The sequence below is a fragment of the Lingula anatina genome, chromosome 2, assembly GCF_051362555.1.
Source record: "Lingula anatina isolate TDL-2025a chromosome 2, LinAna3.0, whole genome shotgun sequence".
NCBI classification, from domain to species: Eukaryota; Metazoa; Brachiopoda; class Lingulata; order Lingulida; family Lingulidae; genus Lingula; species Lingula anatina.
In genome coordinates, this window is record NC_141768.1 from 1,008,157 (window position 1) to 1,029,827 (window position 21,671).

Consider the following 21,671-nt stretch of genomic DNA (forward strand, 5'->3'; position numbering starts at 1 on the left):
GAATGATATTGCTATTCACAAAAGTTTAATGCAGTTGTCCATGAAAGAAAATTAATTATCCAGTTTAAGAGCCATAAAAAGCCACATAATTACTGCAGGAAACCTTACTTGTTTCAATTTCTGACAGCAAAGTGATTTTAAATTTCAACACGTTCAATTGTGTTTACAGAATCTTATGGAAAAATTGCTTCATGTTAAAATGTTTTAATTGGTAAAGCGAGCCATCATCCCAGGGATGATGTAAGAATTTTGAATTCACGTTGTGAAATAAAAGCCTAGGGAGTGTTACTTTCAATGTATTTGAAAAGCAAAAAATAAAATGGTCCGCTTAAATGGCCCATCCTAAAATAATAATACTTCGGCGGATTGTTTAAACAGTACTCATTGCATAAACATTTGCTTTATAAATATAACAGTGCATTTATTCACTAATGGTTAATTCGTTTAGTTCCACGTAATTTCACATACAAGTATAACCGACACACCCATCTGATACCACGGAAATATCTGACAGCAAAGTCACCCTGCATTGCGACAGGTGTGACTGATGCGGTTGTTCTCTCACTGTGCTGCGCGTGTCGCATGTTAACATGACTCGGGGTGACTTACACCTCACCATCAATATTACAACTAGAATGCTTAATTCAACTAGAGGATCAGAGAGGCGATACCGCCTCCAAATATTGTACCACCAGCTGGAGCAAACGCATTCGTATAGACCCCCACATACACAAAATAAGGGACACAGCCACCAGTTTTGTGCTTGACAAGCTGTAAAAATGCATTCAACAAGAATTTTTTAACTATTGCAAAAAATATATATGGTACAATCAAATTTAAGTTCTTCGTAAGGTAGGTCAAGGGTCAATTTCAAGGTCACAGTAAATTGCCAGTATATGACTTCCTATTCAAGTTCAAGAGTAATTATGGACCTATCTCTGTCAAGTTTGAAGTTAAAAGAGAAAGAAATTAGCAGAGTTCAGTTCATGATAAAAAGTAGGTCAAAGGTCAATTTCAAGGTCACACTTAGATTGCCAGTATAGGACTTCCTATTCAACTTCAATAGTAACTATGGACCTATCTCAGCCAGTTTTGGAGATAAAAGGGAAGCAAAATTTGCAAAATTCAGTTCATGGTGAAAAGTAGGTCAAAGGTCAATTTCAAGGTCACATTTAGATTGCCAGTATATGACTTTCTATTCAAGTTCAATAGTAACTATGGACCTATCTCTGCCAGTTTTGGAGATAAAAGGGAAGCAAAATTTGCAAACTTCAGTTTATGGTGTAAAGTAGGTCAAAGGTCAATTTTAAGGTCACATTTAGATTGCCAGTATATGACTTCCTTTTCAAGTTCAATAGTAACTATGGACCTATCTCAGCCAGTTTTGGAGATAAAAGGGAAGCAAAATTTGCAAAATTCAGTTCATGGTGTAAAGCAGGTCAAAGGTCAATTTTAAGGTCACATTTAGATTGCCAGTATATGACTTCCTTTTCAAGTTCAATAGTAACTATGGACCTATCTCTGCCAGTTTTGGAGATAAAAGGGCAGAAAAGTTTGCAAAGTTCAGTTCATGGTGAAAAGTAGGTCAAAGGTCAATTTCAAGGTCACATTTAGATTGCCAGTATATGACTTCCTATTCAACTTCAATAGTAACTATGGACCTATCTCTGCCAGTTTTGGAGATAAAAGAGAAGAAAAATTTGCAAAGTTCAGTTCATGGTGAAAAGTAGGTCAAAGGTCAATTTTAAGGTCACATTTAGATTGCCAGTATATGACTTCCTATTCAACTTCAATAGTAACTACGGACCTATCTCTGCCAGTTTTGGAGATAAAAGGGAAGCAAATTTTGCAAAGATCAGTTTATGGCGAAAAGTAGGTCAAAGGTCAATTTTAAGGTCACATTTAGATTGCCAGTATATGACTTCCTATTCAAGTTCAATAGTAACTACGGACCTATCTCAGCCAGTTTTGGAGATAAAAGGAAAGCAAAATTTGCAAAATTCAGTTCATGGTGAAAAGTAGGTCAAAGGTCAATTTTAATGTCACATATAGATTGCCAGTATATGACTTCCTATTCAAGTTCAATAGTAACTACGGACCTATCTCTGCCAGATTTGGAGATAAAAGGAAAGCAAAATTTGCAAAATTCAGTTCATGGTGTAAAGTAGGTCAAAGGTCAATTTTAAGGTCACATTTAGATTGCCAGTATATGACTTCCTATTCAAGTTCAATAGTAACTATGGACCTATCTCTGCCAGTTTTGGAGATAAAAGGGAAGAAAAATTTGCAAAGTTCAGTTCATGGTGAAAAGTAGGTCAAAGGTCAATTTCAAGGTCATAGTAAGATTGCCAGTATATGACTTCCTATTCAACTTCAATAGTAACTATGGACCTATCTCTGCCAGTTTTGGAGATATAAGGGACTAGATGTTATAATTTTGGAGTTACCATAATGTGCCTTAAATTTCGTACAGAAAAAATTAATTAAATTAAAGAAAATGTCATTTTGGTCAAAATTCTTGAAATAGGAGGTGCTCTGAAGTTTCAGAAGTTCAAATTTGATGAAATAATGTCATTTTTGAACACAAGTTGTCTGCTTTGCCAAGCCTTATATTTTATTTTTCCAGAGTTCAAAATTTATTATCCATTACCGTACTGCACATTTTGCTTTTACCACCAATATGTACTTTTTGATACAGCGTAACTCGAAAACCGTATGGAATACAAAAAAACCGAGACCACCCCCAGTGTTGGGCTTTACATGCTCTACAAAATGCAAAAAAAAATGGGTCTCTAGCATTAACGGTTCCCGAATTAGAGACAGTTTTCAGTTTCGGTATCTTATGGCCGCTACTCCCGTGAAAATGCACCGATTGACCCCAAATTCATGGAGATGAAAGATGACCTGAAGGGTAACACTTCCCAATAATATTATTGGTTAAGTCTGTGTGGTGTCTGAATAACAGGGCAAAAAAAAATTTTTTCGTAAAAAATTTCATTTTTTTGAAAATTTTGGCCCATTTGACCTTGAAGTAGAGGTCAAAGGTCAAATCCAAGGGTATATTTGAAATCTACACATATGACTTTTGGAAAGCCGTCTATAGAAATTTTTCCCATAACTCCTTCCATAGGGTAGATAATTAGCATTTAATTTTGCCATTTTTAGACAAGGGTGCATTGCAATGAGTGCCACACCCAGACCCCAATACCGACAAAGCCCAAATTTTACGTGGAACGAGTTGAGATTATAGGTGACCTAAATCCATGAGATGGGTACGAGGGCCCTTACCGTCTAGGAGGAGAAGCGGTAACGGTAGCCGTCCGGCGGAGCCGGCGGAGCCGGCGGAGCCAACGGAGCCGGCCGGCGGAACGATCCGGACGGGACCGAAACCATGTGTACCGCCAGCGCTAACGCTGGTGGTACAATAATATCCCATGTGTCAACAAGAATTCATTTATTATTTAACAGTTTATTTTTTTCCATTTTTATGTACAGACACAGATGTGTCTGTACATATTGCCATCACCTGCGTCTGTCGTCGCCGATGCCGATGCCGATGCCGATGCCGATGCCGTCGCCGGCGCCGTGCACTTTTCTTGTAAACACGATAAGTGGAAGGCAGTTTCACTTTTTGGCTTAATATTTACAGAGCTGATGAATATTCATAAAACGCAGGTCAAGTTCGAAAATCAGCATGATCGGGCCATTTTAAGGGAAGTTATGCTGTTTTTTCACTTTTTTCAGCATATATGCAACCCTGTAAACACATTTTAAGGAAAACCGTTAGGCCTGTTGTCATGAAACTCACAGTAGTGGTCAATCTTACTAAAATGGAGGTTGAGTTCAAAAATCAGCATAATCGGGGCATTATTTTAGAAGTTATGCTGTTTTTTCACATTTCCTCAGATTCAACTCTTAGGCATGTTAACAGTCTCATTATTGAACTAATAAGATATGTAAAAGTGTTTGCTTGACATTTCCTGCATCTTTACAACATTGTTAGTTGATTATGTAAAAATGATGGTAAACTTGTTATCGTGTATTGTGTAATAAAGTGTCAAAAATGGAAATAAACTCATATCATTGCAGTTTGTCAGATTTAATCATTCACTATGTTCAGAATCTCAGAATGGAGGAAATTAGACATTTAACACTATTCTATTGATATTTCCCCCATCTCATCAATTTTCTTAGTTGATCATATAAAAATTGCAGTAAACTGTTTATTTTGTTTTATGTTAAAAAAAGTGTTAAAAATGGAAATAAACCCATGTCAGAACAGTGCTGTCTTGTTTCACATTTCCTCAGATTCAATTCTTAGGCATGTTAACAGTCTCATTATTTAACTAATAAGACATGTTTAAGTGTTTGGTTGACATTTCCTGTATCTTTACAACATTATTAGTTGATTATGTAAAACTGATGGTAAACTTGTTATCATGTATTGTGTAATAAAGTTTCAAAAATGGAAATAAACTCATATCATTGCAGTTTGTCAGATGCAATCATTCACTATTTTTAGAATCTCAGAATGGAGGAAATTGGACATTTAACACTGTTGTATTTATATTTTTCCCATCTCATCAATTTTCTTAGTTGATCATATAAAGATGGCAATAACCTGTTAATTTTGTTTTATGTTTAAAAAATTGTTAAAAATGGAAAAAAAACACATTTCAGAACAGTGCTGTCTTGTTTACATTTTGGCATTTTCAAGTTGTGACTTTGAAGTTCCATATGGGCCTGAAGACCTTTGCTAGTCACATTTTCTGAATATCCATGATACTAATATTTTATTATTAAAATTGATGGTCATTATGCTGTTAAACATAATGTAATATTGCATCAAAATTTGAAAAAAAAACTATTTTGGGCACTGCTCCCATGATGACCATTTAAGAAAAACAATGTCACTTACTGTTCTCAAACAGTACAGTAAATATGTACAGATGTGTCTGTACATATTGCCATCACCTGTATCTGCCGTCGCCGCCGTCACTGTCGCCGGCGCTGGCGCCGTGCACTTTCATTGTAAACATGATAAGTGGAAGGCAGTTTTACTTTTTGGCTGTATGTTTACAGAGCTGATGAATATTCATAAAACGCAGGTCAAGTTTGAAAATCAGCATGATCGGGCCATTATTGTAGAAGTTATGCTGTTTTTTCACTTTTCAGCATATATGCAACCCTGTAAACACATTTTAAGGAAAACCGTTAGGCCTGTTGTCATGAAACTCACAGGAGTAATCAGTCTTATGAAAACGCAGGTCAAGTTCGAAAATCAGCATGATCGGGCAACTGTTTTAGTAGTTATGCTGTTTTTTCATTTTTCAGCATATATGCAACACTGTAAACACAATATAAGAAAAACAGATGGGCCAATTGTCATGAAACTCACAGGAGTGGTCATTCCTGCTAAAACGCAGGTTGAGTTCAAAAATCAGCTTAATCGGGCCATTATTTCAAAGAAATGCCGTTTTTTCACATTTCCCCAGATTCATTTCTTAGGCATGTTAACAGTTTCATTATTTAATTAATAAGATATGTAAAAGTGTTTGTTTGGCATTTCCTGCATCTTTACAACATTATTAGTTGATTATGTAAAAATGATGGTAAACTTGTTATCGTGTATTGTGTAATAAAGTTTTAAAAATGGAAATAAACTCATATCATTGCAGTTTGTCAAATTCAATCATTAAAATTTTGAATCAGAATTGACAGTAGCCTATTTTGTGCATAGTTATTTCCTGTTTTTTGTCTGTACATTTGACAGCTTTGCTGCCTTGTTAATTAAGTAATACACAAGTGACTTGTAAAGTAAGAATTTCTTCACCATTCTCCTATATTGACCTTTTGGTCTCCTTGCACTGAATTATTCACTTACAACAACTTTCTAAAAGGAAACTTTTAAAGGTATTAATGAATCCATCCACTACTCATTCAAATTTTCACAAGTCTCAGTAAGAGAAATGATTAACTATAAAGATCTTCTGGGTATTCTGCCCCAAGGCATTTTATTTCATCTGGACCATCCTTGTAATACTGGCAATAATAGTCTGTCTTTTAACCTTAAGAGCATGCTGCAAACTGCAGTCTTGTTCAATCTTTCTGCAAGTGTTTAAAATCCGCAAGCAACAGGAAAACTGGATCAAATGTTATCAGTTGATAGCATTTTTTTAACCTTGTGCTACCTTTTAGATTTCTTTATGGGTGGTTCTGATTTTATTGTATCAGTGTTTTTCTTATTTTTGCTAGAATTGTCTTCTTCTTCATCTTCCTCCTCATCTTCTTCATCAACATCTGAAAGTGAAAAGAAAATTTAATCAATTCTTTATCTAAATACTATTGTACAGCTACAAAAATGAAGAATAACTCTGCAATTTAAGGGCATTGTGAAAATTGCACTGCACTGCAGTCCTTACAGCATGGATGGGACTCGGCATTTTTGACATGATTTTAATTGTGAGACTTGGTTTAAATAGCTTCTTATTAAGTCAGATTTTTTAAATATGCGCTTATATTGCCCCGTGTTTAATTCTAAACAGAACGAAGTGAATGCCAAATTGGAACCCTGGTTAACTAGGCTAATATAATAGAAATAAAACACCATAAGGAAGACTGTAATTCGGTACCTTGGTCTTGTTTACCATTTCTACTGCAGTTATTTGTAGCCTTTTCTTGGTTTACCAAAACTGTCAGTGCTTCATTTGTATCCTTTTGTAGATTCCTTAAAGACTCTTGTAATATTTTAAGATCTACAGTTTTTTCTAAAGAACCAGCTGGAAAAGAAAACTCTTGTTTTGTACCATTCTTCAATGTCAACACCGCTGTCACGCTTGCTGCCATCTCAGCATATTGAACGATAGAGGGCGCAACAATCCAAGACTATAATTAGATTTATTATTTTCTGTAAAGTTCCTCGTCAGTTTGAGCCAATATAAATATTTTGATATATATATATATCAAAATATTTATATTGGCTCAAACTGATATATATATATCAAAATATTTATATTGGCTCAAACTGACGAGGAACTTTACAGAAAATAATAAATCTAATCTGACATTGAAGAATGGTATATATATATATATATATATATATATTACTGAAATTTAATTTGCGTCATGAAAATCTGCTCTTACAAAATTATTTTTAATGTTTATATTTATATTACAGTTTCTCTTGTCAGTAGCGCTCCTCGTGATAATTTGCTGTACTATCATTAATAATGTTATGCTGGTTATGAATATTCCCTGCACTGTACTGGAGCAAATTTGGATTAGTTAACCTTACAGAGGAACGGGGACCATGCGTAGCTTTTTATAATCTAAGAATTTGTGACTGGTGTGTTACAACACGAGCCAAAGCTTTTCAGAGTACAGTTTTATATAGATCACTGAGTAAGTGTTGTGTATCGAATGGAATAAACATCTTGGAATAAACATCTTGTAGAAGAACTGAATAACTTGTGAAGTAGAGAAACTTCTATGCTTGTAATGATGATAATACAAAAATAGCTTTATTTAATTCTGCTAGAATTTTCTAAATGATTCGTGTTTTTTTCCAGTACTATAAACCTATATAAGAGAAGAAAATGCCTAGCCACTACATAAGGGTGATATCCAAGATTCGTCAACTTTAAAGCATAAATTATTGAGAAAGGAATAATAAATAGGAAAAAAAACTTTATAATGTCCCTGACCAGTAAGGAGAAAGAAATCCAGTGTGTTGTGCACTGGTTCCAAGAATGGAGCCCCATGCAGAAAGAAGATTTTTTAAAAGACATCGTGGAGAAAATTGTCCCAAACAAGATGGATACTCTTTTCGATGCTATGGGCTCTCTCAATGTCAAGGACAGACCGCCCAGCATCTACCAGTGCCAGATGAAACTTTTCACTCAGTGGTTTGAATCTTGGACAGACAAAGAAAGAAATGCTTTTATTACTAAACTTGAAGAAGTGGATGCAGGATTTATGAATATTTTACGTGAACAAATAGCTCTGGCAGAGCAGTCAGCATAATATAGCAAGAATGAATTATTACTAAAATCTGGTGCTGTACTTGAAGTAGACCATATAATGCTTGCTATAAGTGATCTGAACATCGTGCTGAAAATATAATGTTGGTAAATTGCTCTGTGCTGTTATATAGATTTTAGACATTGATCCTGATTACTGTTAATACCAAATGATATATATAGTACATTGTTACATCCATAACATGGCAACAATGTTGAATAATAAGAAAAATTTAATGTGATTTGTTTAAATGGTTGTATTGTGAATGCAATAATTGGGAAGAGCCCCCCCCCCCCCCCCCCCCCAAGAAAAAAAGGAATAAAGAAAAGAAGGTAAATAAATATATATAATGCATAAATAAAATGAATAGATAAAAATTAAAAATATTTTAAGCAAGGCTTTTTTTCTACTATACTTTTTTTGTTGTCTAGTAAAATCATTTTTGGTTCTGTTTTGTATTTAAGGCAAATTTAAAGGATCCGAGTGACTTAAAATTTCCTCTCATTTCTTTCCCCATTTTTAGTGAAAAAAAAAATGAAATGAATCTCAAGTATGCTCCTCCAGTTAAAAACAAAAACAGATTAAAAACATTAAAATTTTAATTGATTAGTGCAGAATATTATTTTAGAAGTGCCAGTTTTACTCCACGAGTCTCTCCACAAACTAACTTTGGTTTGGATCGTCTTGAATGACCTTGACTTGAAGAGCGCATCCTCCATGTTAAATTTAATGTGCTGTTGTAGCCGGGGGATTTTGTGCGTGTTGTAGATTTGCATGTAACTTGAACTCGTAGCAGCAATGGAATTACCGGTTGTTGAAATTGAACTTGACAGAGGGAAGACGGGTTAGTAAATTTTTAATCCTTTCTAAAAACGGTCGCACGCTGTGCACTCTAAATGTTGATTTTAAATTTACAGCTCTGTGTAGAAAGTTGAGGGCATCATTGTGTCATGATCATGTAGTACCCGTTATACGTAGCTCAGATTTCACTGCGTGAAAAGCAAAGCTGATGAAAATTTGTTGCACTTTAAATAAGATGCTGTCAGTTACCTAAAGTGCCACCATTTTGTAACTCGACTCGATTAGTTATTCTCACCGATTCTGAATTAGATGTATTGATTGGAAATTGGAGTCAATCAGTTTAATGGCTAGTATTGGGATCTTAATCGATTTCCTGTAGCATTCAATTCAAAGGTTAATATCTTTGTCTTAGGTCTAGGTTTTAACATCAGAGGAGGCAGCGACATTCCATACATTCAAGGTGATTCTGGGATATTTGTGACTAAAATACGAGATGATGGAGCTGCTGCTGCAGATGGAAGGTTACAAGAAGGAGATAAAATCATTGAAGTATGGTATCAATTTTTATTTACAGAAAATGATAAAGTGCAAGATTTATTACAATTTACATAAGAAATGTGTAAAATTCTTCAAAGTAAATACTCATCCTTTTAGAAATCAGAATGAGTTTAAGTAGATGATTTGTCATTTCAAATAATAAAAATCATTATTATTATTATTATAAAATAAATAATTAAATAAATAAGGAAGTGAAATAAAAAAGTTTGTATTTGTTTTTTTAACACATACAAGTGAGATTTTGTCATAATTGTACCATAAGGAAGTCGGCATACATTTGCGGTTTTTAAAGAAATTACAATTGGTTATTAAATATTCCCTTTGTTTCATCGTCATGATGTTTTTTTTTTTCTCTTACAGATTAATGGCTCCAATGTTGAATCAGTTACCCATAATGATGCAGTAAATTTGTTTTTAAATGCTGGTGAAACGGTGAAGCTAAAAGTTAAACAAGGAGCTGAGCGCGCCATACTGGTAAGTTTTTGCCCGGATTTAAGAACACCTGAATATAGTGACTGGAAGCTGTAGTTGAGGGAACTGAAATCAAAGATCCACAAGCAATGAAATTTATCTTAATTACTTCTAAGAAAACTGTAACTTACACATAGGAAAGTGAACTAAATGTATTTATTAATGCTTATTTTACTTATGTCACCATTTGACATTTAGTTTGTTTATAAGTCTAAGAAATGAATTAAACATTGTAACAATTTTGTATTTCAACTTCTAAGTGATATTTTTAATATAGCAGAAGGTTTATTGTTGTTAAGCATAGATATGCAATTTCCTGTGGTTAATAATTTCAGGACAGAAAAGCAAGAGCAGCAACGGAAAGAAGAAGAGGTACAACTCCAGAACAAACTAGTATCATTACTGTAAGCAGCGTACTCGTGATTGCAGGGATAGCAGTGGCAGGGTACTTCGCATACAAAAAGTATTTCAGGAGATAACATGAGCTAAAACTTAGATGCCATTATAAGATTATGTTGTCCGTCATCATCTATCATAGAAAGCGTATGGCTATAGGTTAATAAGAGAAGATTCTAGTTACGGATCCCCATAAAAAGATATAGATTGAATTGCACTGTTTTGACATCTGGGTTATTTATGCAAAGGAGGGTGACACTGGATTGTGAGATATTAAATTTTGCACCAGGCTTTAGATGAATGTTGAAAAGAAAATAAGGAAATTGTTCGAGGTTGTCAAAATAACTTTCACAGGTTCATGGTAATATTGTTCAGATGATGAACGGTCCAGGTATGTGATCATGTAGAGGAACTCATTTATTTAGCATCCAGGTACAACATATCACTGTTGAAATGAAGTGAGCCGCGGACAAAAGTATTGCATTTAAAGAAATCGGTTTAAAGATGGCGGGCAACAAGCTGATTATCACAAAGCAATTGAAATATTACATTTTTGTGCAACAAAAATTACTATGCTGCCTTTTTAAAGATTGTGCAAAGAAATATTAGTATAAAGTTTTTAGGCATTTGTGGATAAAATCCGATAATCCTTTAATCTCAGCACCACTAAAAAACAATTTAAATAACAGTGATTTGGATGTTTTCGCTCAGCACATTCCTAATGTATTCACAAGAGAGCTTTGGCGTCTTTATTTCACAAAACACCACAAAAAATGACAGCTTATTTTAATAGCTATTAAAATAGCAGTTTTGTTCAGTAGTTGTATTATTAGTAGAAAAACATTAAATGACATGGAAGGATGACATTATTTGAATAAAATATTTGAGAATTGTAATCCAGCCTAGAATGCATTTAGTCACCCATCCTCTTATATTTTATTAATATTATAAATGTTTGAAATGAAAGTGTAAGTTATGTCAGTGCCACTTGAAATATGACGAATTGTATACAAGGGGAATGAAAGAGTTATGTTATGAAATAATGATAAAATAAAATTTTTTACTAAAAAACATTTGGAGTTTCAATAATATTATTAAACTTTTTCAAATGTATGTATGTTTTTTTTTCAGATATCACAACTACAAAAAAAAAAAAAAAAAAAACTTCTGCAATTGATACATACTTAGTGTCACATTTATTACAAGTCCATGTACAAATTTGTGACAATACTACTTAACAACTGGCCTTGTGACTTGCACCTTTACAAGCAGAAATACTTGTATGAACACTTAAGCCCCCTTTACACTGGACAGCATCCTTTCTGCGTCCCGTAGTTAGGACTTTGAGAGTGGCAAAAAATTATGTGCTGACAAGTGGCTGATCATTGAGCATTTTGTCTGCAACCAAAGCAATGCTTGTGCCTCCTTTCTATGACCACGGCGATGCCAGTTTCATAGTCACAAAAAATGCAGAAAGGACGCTGTCCAGTGGAAAGGGTTTTACAGGATATATTTAACCTCCATCACTCTCACCTGAAGTTCACTGAATTGCAGTCAAATAACATTAAAAATGCTCCCATCTTTGACATAACCAAACAACTGATTAGAAGTAATCATAGATGATTAAAGACAGATAAGAATCTGAGCAGACAGGTATATTTGCCCAGATAAATTAAATCACAAACCTGCATTTTACACACTCAAATGGATGTAAAATGTTGGCACTGCAACATTAATTAAATGAAACCTGGAGAAATGTACACCTTTAAAAATTATTCCATTCATTTAAAAAAAATATGTATAATTCCATCTCTACACCTAAGAAAGGAGATTCCTAGCTCTCAATAAAACGACAAATAAGAAATTCAAAGAAATGACTGACAGAATACTTATTTAAATCTGCATTTCCTGACCAGACGGATGACAGAAGTTGAATAACTGTTCTTATATCCAGTGTATGAAATTCAAGGAAATTACTAGCCAGACCGCCGGGCAGGTAACTCTGAAAAGTTACCAGCCCGGCCATGTAGTTACCTGCCCTAGTTATGATAACCCCTAGAGTTAAGAGAGGTATGCTGAGGGGGGTCTAGAATGCATTCTTGGGAGAGTAATTTGGAAATGAAAGGGCAATATCATGCCTTATGCATGGAAATTTTGAAATTGGTTGGAATTTCTACTGAATGATACCTTGTTAGTGTTGGATTTAGAGGGGGGACAGGGGGGTCCGGACGCCCCCCCCCCCCTTTCAATTTCTGCAAAAAAAAAAAACACGCTCCCCTCTTGAAATAAGACTTTTCACTAGTTGAATCATAGTTCTAAACCATACCAAATGGCACCATTCACCATCTAAAATACCAAAAATTTTCAGGGCCCTTTAGCGGGCGGGGGAGGGGGGTAGTCAATTCAGTTTATGTTCACCTTGCAGGCTGTCAAAAAACAGTGAGTTGATTTGATATTTTGCTGAAATCGCTTGTGAACATAGACAAAATAAAAGTTGAAAATAGGCTGTAAAAATAACCAGCCCGTCGGGCGGGTAATTTGTAAATCTTACCCGCCCGGTCTGAAAGTTACCAGCCTCAGGCTGGCGGCCATTTCATACACTGTTATATCGTTTCTTGATTTCCACATAACGAGAAAATATCTCTTCACTTGGAATCCAATGAAGTGGAGGTGAAGAAACAGTATTCCAGATGTAAACCGAGCAAAACAAAACCACAAAAAGTTAATGGAGTTGGATTTTTAAGGACTTTGTAGAGAGAAAATGTTCCCAATTACATCTGCAGACAAGTCTTCTGCATGAAGTCCATCTTCAACTGAAAGAATGTACTAGATTAAGCACTCTTTTGATACACTGTCTGCTTTCAACCTATATACCTACAATCCAATATTAGTCTCGCTCTAGGAGCCCCATAAGATACCTCCATGTCTCATCTTTGTTTGTCTTGCTCATTTCTCAAGTTTTCACACCTCAAAGTTGTGACAGTCAGACAGATGAGACATACTAAATTGACTGGGGTGGCTCTAGTGCTAAGGAGGGGGGGTAAGGGGGTCTTTTAAAATAGGGATACCTCAATGAGGTAACTTCTCAATAATTTACTAAATTTTTCACCGTAAAGAAAACCACTAATTTCAAACTTTCTTCCCAAGTCTACTAAACACTCCGGTTTCTTTGGTACCACTGTTGGGGTTGCTTTCTCTTTTGAACTGGTTCAGAGTTTTCGAGATTGTCTCAGCTTTCTTCTTAGGAATTTTTTCTGCAGTTGATGAAGATACCTCTGGCTTTTGAGGACCAAGTCTGGCTTGTACTCCTGTAGAAGAAATATGCTTTTAAGACATATTGAAATTAAGTTTGTGTCTCAATATATAAACAAATGCATTAAAATACAAATCACACACAATTGCAACTATTAATTAATGAGTTTCATGAATATGTCTATTTTCTGGAAATCTTAACCATCCAATTACACTTCTTTTATCCTACATTTTTTATACGTGGCTATATATCAAGATCAAAATGAAAACATTTATGTCTACCAAAATCCACCATTTCACCCAAAACAAAAAGAAGATTTACCTTTTTTGCCAGCAGCAGCTGCTGGTTTTGTGGAGACTGTCAACTTTTGTGCAGCAACTGGCTTGGTCTGTTTTAGTCCCAGGCGTTTTTTGGCACTTTGTTGTTCTGCAGTCAACTTGTCGGAGTGAAGGGTGCCTGAGTCAGAGGTAGTGGACACCTCAGCTTTCTCGGGTCCTGAAAATGTATGGAACAGTTATTGTCAACATGAGAATAACAAATGTGACAGCACTTTAAAATGTATAGCAAAAGAAGAACAAAAACAAAAATGGTTTTTCTGCAGGGTTGTATAAAACGACTATATACTAATGCACATAAAAAATGAATGTTTTATTTAGAATTTTGAGAAAATTAATAACTCATGAAAACTTTTTTAACAAACAATATCTTAAATATTATACCTAGCCTTTGCAAAGCTGTCTTCTTTTTTGGTACACTTTTCTTTGCTGTCTTTGTTGCTCCTGGATACTTAAACAAACCAGCATATGCTAAAGGTGATTCTGGTTCATCTTCTTCTCCATCGTCTTCCACTGTGGACGTAGCTGGTCTCTTCACTGCCTTCTTACCTCCAAGACGGTTGAAAACAGATGAACCCTGAAACAGTATATATTCAAATATGAATGTGTGAATCAGACAAATTAATTAATTTTTAAGTGACAAAATTTTCAAGTTTTTGCATGCTGATCAGAAGACGTTAATTTTATGCATTGAAAAACATGAAAAGAAACTCCAAGAGAAAAGCCATCAGACATCTGAATGTATGAGTTCACAATATAGTTGTCCAACCAGTTACCAGTAGTTTCACAGCGTTTCTTTTCCTGATATCATTTCTTTGTATGTTACTTTGAAGTAATCTGATCATTTGGACACTTACCTGTTGTGAAGATGTAGTGGTCTTATTGATGATGACCTTGGACAGCCCAGTCACTGTCACTTTGGGAGACTCTGATGTTGAGGTTGATATTGAGGTGTCCTGACCCAGGCGTTCAAACACTGAAGATTTTGAAGTTTTCTTCTCTGAAATTTGAATAAATCAGTCATAATACATCATTTATATTGCCAAGCAGTGGATATGGTTAAGATGGCAAATGGGTATGATAAAAATACATCTTTTTAAAGAGCCTAACAGGTTTAGCTACCGTATAGGCATGACACTTAAATCCCTCTCAAAGGTAGAAAAACATGTTAAGTCCCTTTAGATATAATTTACTTTTTTATCATCATAACCCAGTATATGATGAAGAGCCTATAGAATCAGTCGGCAGTTAGTATATCAAGATATACATAATCCAAAGTGTAGAGGAAAATATGTCTTACAGCCAATTATAAACTTTTAGTATAACTAAGATGTTCCAACTTTCCATAAATTCTAAACTTTACTTTTCTTAACCTCAAGTTTTATGGCAATGGTGACAGCCAGTACCTGCAGCAGGTGATGGTCCCAAACGTGACGCCAGGTCTTGTGATACTTTGGGCAGAGGGGTGGAGCTGTTCATGGGGGCCGCACACGGGTCACTGTTTGTCTTCAAGTAGTGGTCAACTATACGACTGGCAGCTGAATAATAACAACATCCAATATGTAGCAATCAAGATTTATTGCTTAATATATATCTAAAATTATTCATTGTTAGAAAAATCCATAAGTATGAACTTCAGTAACTATACCTTACGTTATAAATGCAAATAATAATGTTTTGTGAAAACTCTACTATAATATACTTACTTACTACAGATATACGGTAATGTTAATCTTAAAAACAAAGTCACGATTCTCAGCAAAACTGGCCACTGCATCATGACCTAGAATAAAGTATTTATCTTACGTGTGGACCTCCTTGCTGCTGCTGCTGCTGGGGATTGGGACTGTGACACTGGCGTGTTTGTTCCCTTGAGTGCTTTCTCACGCACAGTCTATAAAAACAAAAAATGATCAATTTTACCCATACGAACACATTTTTCAAAATTCATATTTGAAACAAAGACACCTTAAAAAATTTAAGGTCTCAGAAACCTATGTTGAACAATCAAGCTATATGCTAATATCAATTTTTGTTTTATAAACCACTCAAGACTTTAAGTGAGTGATGAAGTTAGTGACATCTTAAATTTCCACATTATTTGCTTTAATCATTTTTTTCTGTTTTAACCAATTTCCTCTCTTCTTTTACTAGTCTTTTTTATAATCTCTTCATGTGACATAGTAAAGTCTACTGAACAAATTTGGATTTTAGACTCAAAATAAATAATATATATAATTATTATTATTAAGCTTCGTCCCATTTCTAATTTAACTTCCCACCATCTCCTACTGGGCTAACCTGTGTGTGGACAGCTTTAGCATGCTTGAGTATAGCAATCACATCCCCCATCATAGTGATCCCCATGTCATTGAGGTATTCCTTGTTGAGATCTAACAGCATGTCACTCTTCATTCTGTTGTCAGTGAATGTGACGGCATAGTTGGTGGACTCTCCGGCAGGAATGCCAGCATCTGTGAAGAACTTGATCCAAAACGGCATGGAACTGGTGTCTGTAAAAAAATTAATTATTGGTCATTGTTCATACGTACTTTCTGCTGTTTAGTTTTACTTTCTCTCCTTTATTGTTTTTTTTTACCAGTCATCAACATCATCCTCAAAATAAATATGAATTTTTTAAAAAAGAGATGGATACTTTGCAAAAAATGCAGCTATTCAAAGCCACATATAATATTGTAGATATCATGCTTTGAAACAAACTACTTTAAATAAAATATCACTGGTTAAAACTTATATCTATTTTATTAAGCAACAGCATTATAAAATTACTAAACCGCACTATTTCAAGTCAAATCATGTAAGCCCAAGCTCATGATTAAGTTATTCTTTAAAACAATTTTAATGTGTTGGAAAATTAGCGTCCCAATTCAAAGCTTTCTCAACCTTTACACATTTCCAGAGAACATATGTAAAGTAAAGAGGAGTACAGGCGGCTAAGCTCTCGGCCTTAGCAGGGATATTGCTTTAAACGTGGAGACTGAAGAGGTGGGTTTAAAAATATTAGTTACTCCTGAAACCATCGTTTTCAACGAGGATCAAAACATACCCAAATCTTATTCCATAAGATCTATAACTTTCCCACAAACCTTTCACATAATCTTTAACAATATCACTAAAGCAAGATTGTGGATCTAAAATATATAACAAACAGAAGATTTATCTCACCTGCAGTCGCCATGATGCTTGTTATTCTCGCAGTATCTCGGAAAACGAGAAGTTGAAAATTTAGTTTTCAAATCTCCAACTACATATGAGCTACCATGTGGAAAACGAGAAGCAAAAGTTAAAAGTGAGAGGTACATTTACATGCAAACTTGTTTCATAAAGCATATCATATCCATTGCTTTTGATGCTTGCAGCTTCAGGTTTCCCAGAAATCCAATGGAGTGTATTACAGTGCATAAAAGCGGCCAAATGGGTCTGTTATGATCGTGCCGGAAGCACTCCCGTACTACGGAGACGAGCCTACACCACCTGGCGGGAGTGCAGTAAATGATTAGACTAAGTGCAGTTCGAGCCACGACGCGAGAGGGTGCGGACTCACTTACACACCTTTCTACGACTACTGTATATACCCACACAGTTACACAAGGAGCTTCGACCTGTGAATACGGAGAGCGGATCTGGCGACGTAGAGCAGAGCTACGCAAGGACACTCGGTGCGAGGACAGGACACACGAGCCTCGAACGGAGGACAGATAGCTCGCATAAACACTTTAGGTCTCTTTCTAGTGCCATTTTTTCGGTCTAGCGTGAATTTTAGAATTATTGGTGCCCACAACCGCCCAAAGAATATCCAAGAAATTCTACAGTGTACACGAAAGGATACAGTGCATGGAAGTTGAATTACACCGCGCGTGAAAGCTGCTCTAAAAATTATGAGATCAGAAAGTGGGAAGCCTAACTACATTTTGTAATTTTACTGTATAAATGATTTTTTGCTTTGAACAAAAACATGACCTGCCTGCTAATGGTTGTTATGGCTTTCATTTTCAGACATGCATGAATAAAATGAGTGCCCTTCCATGGGAGACCTTTATTCAAGGTTAGTGTGCTATTATAATACGGGTGGTAAGTAACTTGGCATGCAGTGATTGCGAAAGAGATTGAAAACTTACCAGACATGTGGGCTGGAGCAAATTAAATTTTGTCAGCCCACACCTTTTTTTACCGGCCCACAACAAAATAATCAAGCTGTATATTTTCACTTCATTTTTGATGAATATTATTGTCTGGCATTTTAAATCGTTGCTTTTTAATTTTCAGGCAAGATGTAATAGGATGTTTAAAGGTTTAAGTTTAAACGTCTTTCATTTTGGTTGCTTTCTGGCATTTAAGTTTTATCCTTTTTACATCTGGGTTGCCTATCTTAATTTCTAATCTTTTAACACAAGATCATGTATCCTTTGTAAATTTTATTCCAATTTTTGACTTAAATTAAAACATAAGTCATAGTGAAGTGGAGCTTCCAACTTTTGTAACGTTTTTTAGATTTTCACTCTTGGAAAAATGCTTGTCTGTTAGCAGGGATTGTCCTGGGTCAAAATTGGTCGGGCCATTTTGGCCCACTTGGTCAAAAAAAGTGTGCCATTTTTTAAAAATGTGTGCCGTGAATTATTTAAAAAAAATTCATTGTATTTCAATATTTTTTTATATGATTAAAATCAATGAAAAAAGGCTTAATGCTACTACTCTGAAGTCCTAAATAATTGTAGTGTGTAGAAAAATCTTCCAAAATAAACATACTGTCTGAAAAATTGTACAGTACTTAATGGAAAAATCTTCAGAATTGATAATTGCACTATGCCAAATAATTGCACTACATGGAAAAGGTAGACAAATCCCATTTTTATTGTAAAATAAAGCTATTGCTCTCATAGCAGGCCCGTAGCCAGCAATTTTAAAAGGGGGGGGAGGGTCTTTTTCCATAAAAACGCCATGTACCTAGATCAAATTTTACCAAGAGTGGACCTTTTGTCAGCATAAGAGACGGTTCTTTCGAAACCCCTGAACCATCCCTGGCTATGGGCCAGAGTCTGAAAAGAATTTTTATTCAATATCTAAGACTAAAGTTTAGATGAATATACTGTAATGGACAGTTTTGCACCCTGACTGTGCCATTGCGGATTTTCCGCATGGAAAATGATATTGTCCCTCATTTTGAAATATAGCACCGCTAAAGGCGCAATATGACTTAAAATATCCGTTGAAATTAGTTAAGAGCACCCATCTAAAAAGCAAATGAATATTTCTCCTTTTCACTTATCGTTTACTCAACATGCAGTCCGACGGAAGCCATACTTGTTTACCCAGCACGTGTAGTTAGGTGTTCTCAGAGGTCCGCGCGTGGCCAGTCTAAGCAGTTTGAGCGGCCTGTTTTCAGAGTCTTGAGCAGTACGTTTTTCATTGACCTGTAGGTGTTTCAGTTTCGATACATTTTTTTGTGAAACGGGTCACATGTCAGCCCTCACACCATCGCTACGCACACTTCAAGCGACATCATAATGTACGTAGACCTTTATTACAAAACGCGCCAGTATGGCGCAAGTTAAAGTTTTACTTGCGAATAGTGCGTACTTAGAGCTTTACGATAAATTCAAATATGAGGCGAGGTGTCTGTTAAAGAAACTGACCTTAGTCCGTCGGACATGTGGGCCGATGAGTTAAAAGGGTTTTCCAGCCCACAGAACTTTTGCCGGCATATGGCCGTGGTCCGACGGCTTTCGCAATCACTGGGCATGTGAATCATGGTCACTTAGTGGAACCTCTGGTGCTTCTTATAAAAATGTGATGGAAGTTTACTGAGATGGAAATTGTCTAAAGTCACTTGAAAATGGCTTTGCCATATAATTGAAGAAATAAGGTTTACAGGTGATTTGTCCCAAACATCTAAAGATAAAATAGAGTACTTCAAAATAAAATGTTCTGTTTTATTTATTATTATTATTTATAAGTCGTAATATTTTGCAGCAAACCTCTTGGCTACAGGTGTTGTCAATGGAGTGGCTGTTTTAACCAAGAGTGGGCAATGTGCTTTTCTTCATGGACGTTTATACAATCTAGAGAAGGTAAATTAAATTATATAGCAATGATCACAAAAGCTGTCATGTATAACAGTGCTCATGGAAATATGTCATGGATGACCATTCTATGTTACATTTCCATGGTAACAGTAACTACACATGGTTACAATGTTCTTATCCAGCAGTTCTCATTTACAAGGGATCCTGAAGCTTGATGCTATACATTTGCATGGAATCTTTAGGCAGAAGTATTGAATGATATCTTCAATGGCACTTGTGATAAATTTTTGTTATTGGTTTATTTCTTTTTACATTTTAGGTGAATTGGAAGCAGTTCTTGGAAATATTTCAGTATTCATCAGAAAAACACAATGATCAAATATTTGAAAATGGGTTCCGTCTTCAGTTCCCTGGACAAAGAGAAATTCAGTACAAAGTTTACCAAAAAACTTACTGTAGGTAAATAGTAAACCTTCTGACGTGCAGAATCGCATTTCTCTCAGTTTTGAAGTCTTTTTTGTCCAATTTAGTTACCAAACTATTTATAGAAATTAAAGGCAAAGTTTTAAATCTGAAAATCACTCTGTTGGCCGGGACATCAGATGGGCAGGATTGCCTACCTGTGGTTAGAAATTGTGATCACAAAGTCTACCAAGGTAGTAGGTAGTACAAGTTAAATTATACCTTAAGATAAAAAATCGGATAGACATAACTTTTTCAACACTTTTTCAACTGTTATACTGTATTCAATCTATCTCCCCTGCTGTGTGTGATTTCAGTGCCTATGCCACCTCTCAGGGGAACCAGGAAGGGCTGATAGTGTGTAACCTGCCATATGGGATCCTCATTAGTACCTTCAGTTACCCCCAGGTGGCAGCAGTGGCGGTGAAGGTGGTGGAGAATTTCTGTGACAAGTTGAGAGCGTGAAATGGTGAGAACAACCATCTTTTTGAGTTTGGAACGTTATTAGTACAGGAATGAGTGTTTTACTTATTTGGAAAAAGTGCAGCGGCATTCCTAGTGACTGTTTTTTTAAGCAGTTTTCTTCTTTCTGACTGGAATCTTCCTGCCTTCAAAACCGAGGTACTTTATACAAAATGTTATTTTTATTTTACATTTGATAATTGGATTCTTTCCTTGCAGAGACCAAGAGAAAGATTTAGCAATTATATACTGCTGAAAATTGGAAGTGGTGTACAGTAGGTGCTATACAGAATGGCTGGCATCATTTTTTGAAGACATGTTACAGATATCCACAGCAGACTTGGACTTTGCAAAGGGTACTGTGGTAGAATATAAACACATATTATTACCTCCCAAAACCAGGTCAAGAATGAAAGACATGACAAATTCTGCCCCAAAGTGAGGAATGCAGACATCAGAGAAGAGTTGATCATGGTAACTGGGTTGACAAGACCAGTATGATAAAAGGGGTTCCTCCTAAGTATATGTGTATGTGTTGCCATGGTAAAATAGAAACATGCTTGTTTTTCCTTACTTTATGAATCTCAACTCATAGAACACGCAACCATATTTATGGATTTACTATGTATCAGAGGCAAAATGAGGGATGGCTTAAATGCCACCCTCCCCACTCAGCTTACACGGAAATATATATTCCGTTGTGATTGGCTCACTCACACAGATTAAAAAAAATGGTATGTACTTTTAAATAAAAAGCATGTGCAAGCATATTTCATTTAAGCCCTCCCTCATTTTTACACTCACAGAAATACAATCAAACATCAGCTTAACAAGGTAGTCTTTAATTTCGAATTCTATTTCATATTAAAA

The 21,671-nt window shown here is 35.4% G+C and overlaps 5 protein-coding genes across 9 annotated transcripts; 3 read left to right on the forward strand and 2 right to left on the reverse strand.

Annotated features, from left to right (window-relative positions):
* Nucleotides 1-5,988: 5,988 nt before the first annotated feature.
* LOC106170416 (uncharacterized) lies at nt 5,989-6,881 on the reverse strand. 2 transcript variants are annotated; one of them, XM_087005915.1, is made up of 2 exons: nt 6,648-6,881; nt 5,989-6,300 (listed from the first exon to the last, which is right to left on the reverse strand). In XM_087005915.1, the coding sequence occupies exons 1-2, from the start codon at nt 6,844-6,846 to the stop codon at nt 6,188-6,190; spliced, it is 312 nt and encodes a 103-aa protein (XP_086862041.1). In that variant the 5' UTR covers nt 6,847-6,881; the 3' UTR covers nt 5,989-6,187. The 2 variants fall into 2 exon arrangements, with proteins under 2 accessions (XP_086862041.1, XP_013405720.2); XM_013550266.2 differs by having other exon boundaries at nt 6,633-6,881.
* A 158-nt stretch (nt 6,882-7,039) lies between these two features.
* On the forward strand, nt 7,040-8,315 carry LOC106170413 (uncharacterized protein C14orf119-like). Of its 2 annotated transcripts, none has more exons than XM_087005914.1 (2): nt 7,040-7,076; nt 7,569-8,315. In XM_087005914.1, exon 2 carries the CDS (start codon nt 7,693-7,695, stop codon nt 8,020-8,022), a length of 330 nt encoding a protein of 109 aa, XP_086862040.1. In that variant the 5' UTR covers nt 7,040-7,076; nt 7,569-7,692; the 3' UTR covers nt 8,023-8,315. The 2 variants fall into 2 exon arrangements, with proteins under 2 accessions (XP_086862040.1, XP_086862039.1); XM_087005913.1 differs by lacking the exon at nt 7,040-7,076 and adding an exon at nt 7,208-7,401.
* Nucleotides 8,316-8,678: 363 nt separating this feature from the next.
* Nucleotides 8,679-11,141, forward strand: LOC106170425 (synaptojanin-2-binding protein). The gene is made up of 4 exons (XM_013550283.2): nt 8,679-8,863; nt 9,233-9,369; nt 9,739-9,852; nt 10,185-11,141. Exons 1-4 carry the CDS (start codon nt 8,818-8,820, stop codon nt 10,326-10,328), a joined length of 441 nt encoding a protein of 146 aa, XP_013405737.1. The 5' UTR covers nt 8,679-8,817; the 3' UTR covers nt 10,329-11,141.
* Nucleotides 11,142-11,418: 277 nt separating this feature from the next.
* Nucleotides 11,419-17,189, reverse strand: LOC106170428 (uncharacterized protein C19orf47). The gene is made up of 8 exons (XM_013550285.2): nt 17,020-17,189; nt 16,135-16,346; nt 15,640-15,727; nt 15,240-15,371; nt 14,691-14,833; nt 14,218-14,410; nt 13,820-13,993; nt 11,419-13,553 (listed from the first exon to the last, which is right to left on the reverse strand). Exons 1-8 carry the CDS (start codon nt 17,030-17,032, stop codon nt 13,375-13,377), a joined length of 1,134 nt encoding a protein of 377 aa, XP_013405739.2. The 5' UTR covers nt 17,033-17,189; the 3' UTR covers nt 11,419-13,374.
* On the forward strand, nt 17,095-21,571 carry LOC106170429 (uncharacterized). 3 transcript variants are annotated; one of them, XM_013550288.2, is made up of 6 exons: nt 17,095-17,150; nt 17,851-17,899; nt 19,825-19,922; nt 20,197-20,336; nt 20,657-20,808; nt 21,021-21,571. In XM_013550288.2, the coding sequence occupies exons 2-5, from the start codon at nt 17,857-17,859 to the stop codon at nt 20,802-20,804; spliced, it is 429 nt and encodes a 142-aa protein (XP_013405742.1). In that variant the 5' UTR covers nt 17,095-17,150; nt 17,851-17,856; the 3' UTR covers nt 20,805-20,808; nt 21,021-21,571. The 3 variants fall into 3 exon arrangements, with proteins under 3 accessions (XP_013405742.1, XP_013405743.1, XP_086862038.1); XM_013550289.2 differs by lacking the exon at nt 17,095-17,150 and adding an exon at nt 17,402-17,574; XM_087005912.1 differs by lacking the exon at nt 17,095-17,150 and adding an exon at nt 17,584-17,735 and having other exon boundaries at nt 17,849-17,899.
* Nucleotides 21,572-21,671: the final 100 nt, after the last annotated feature.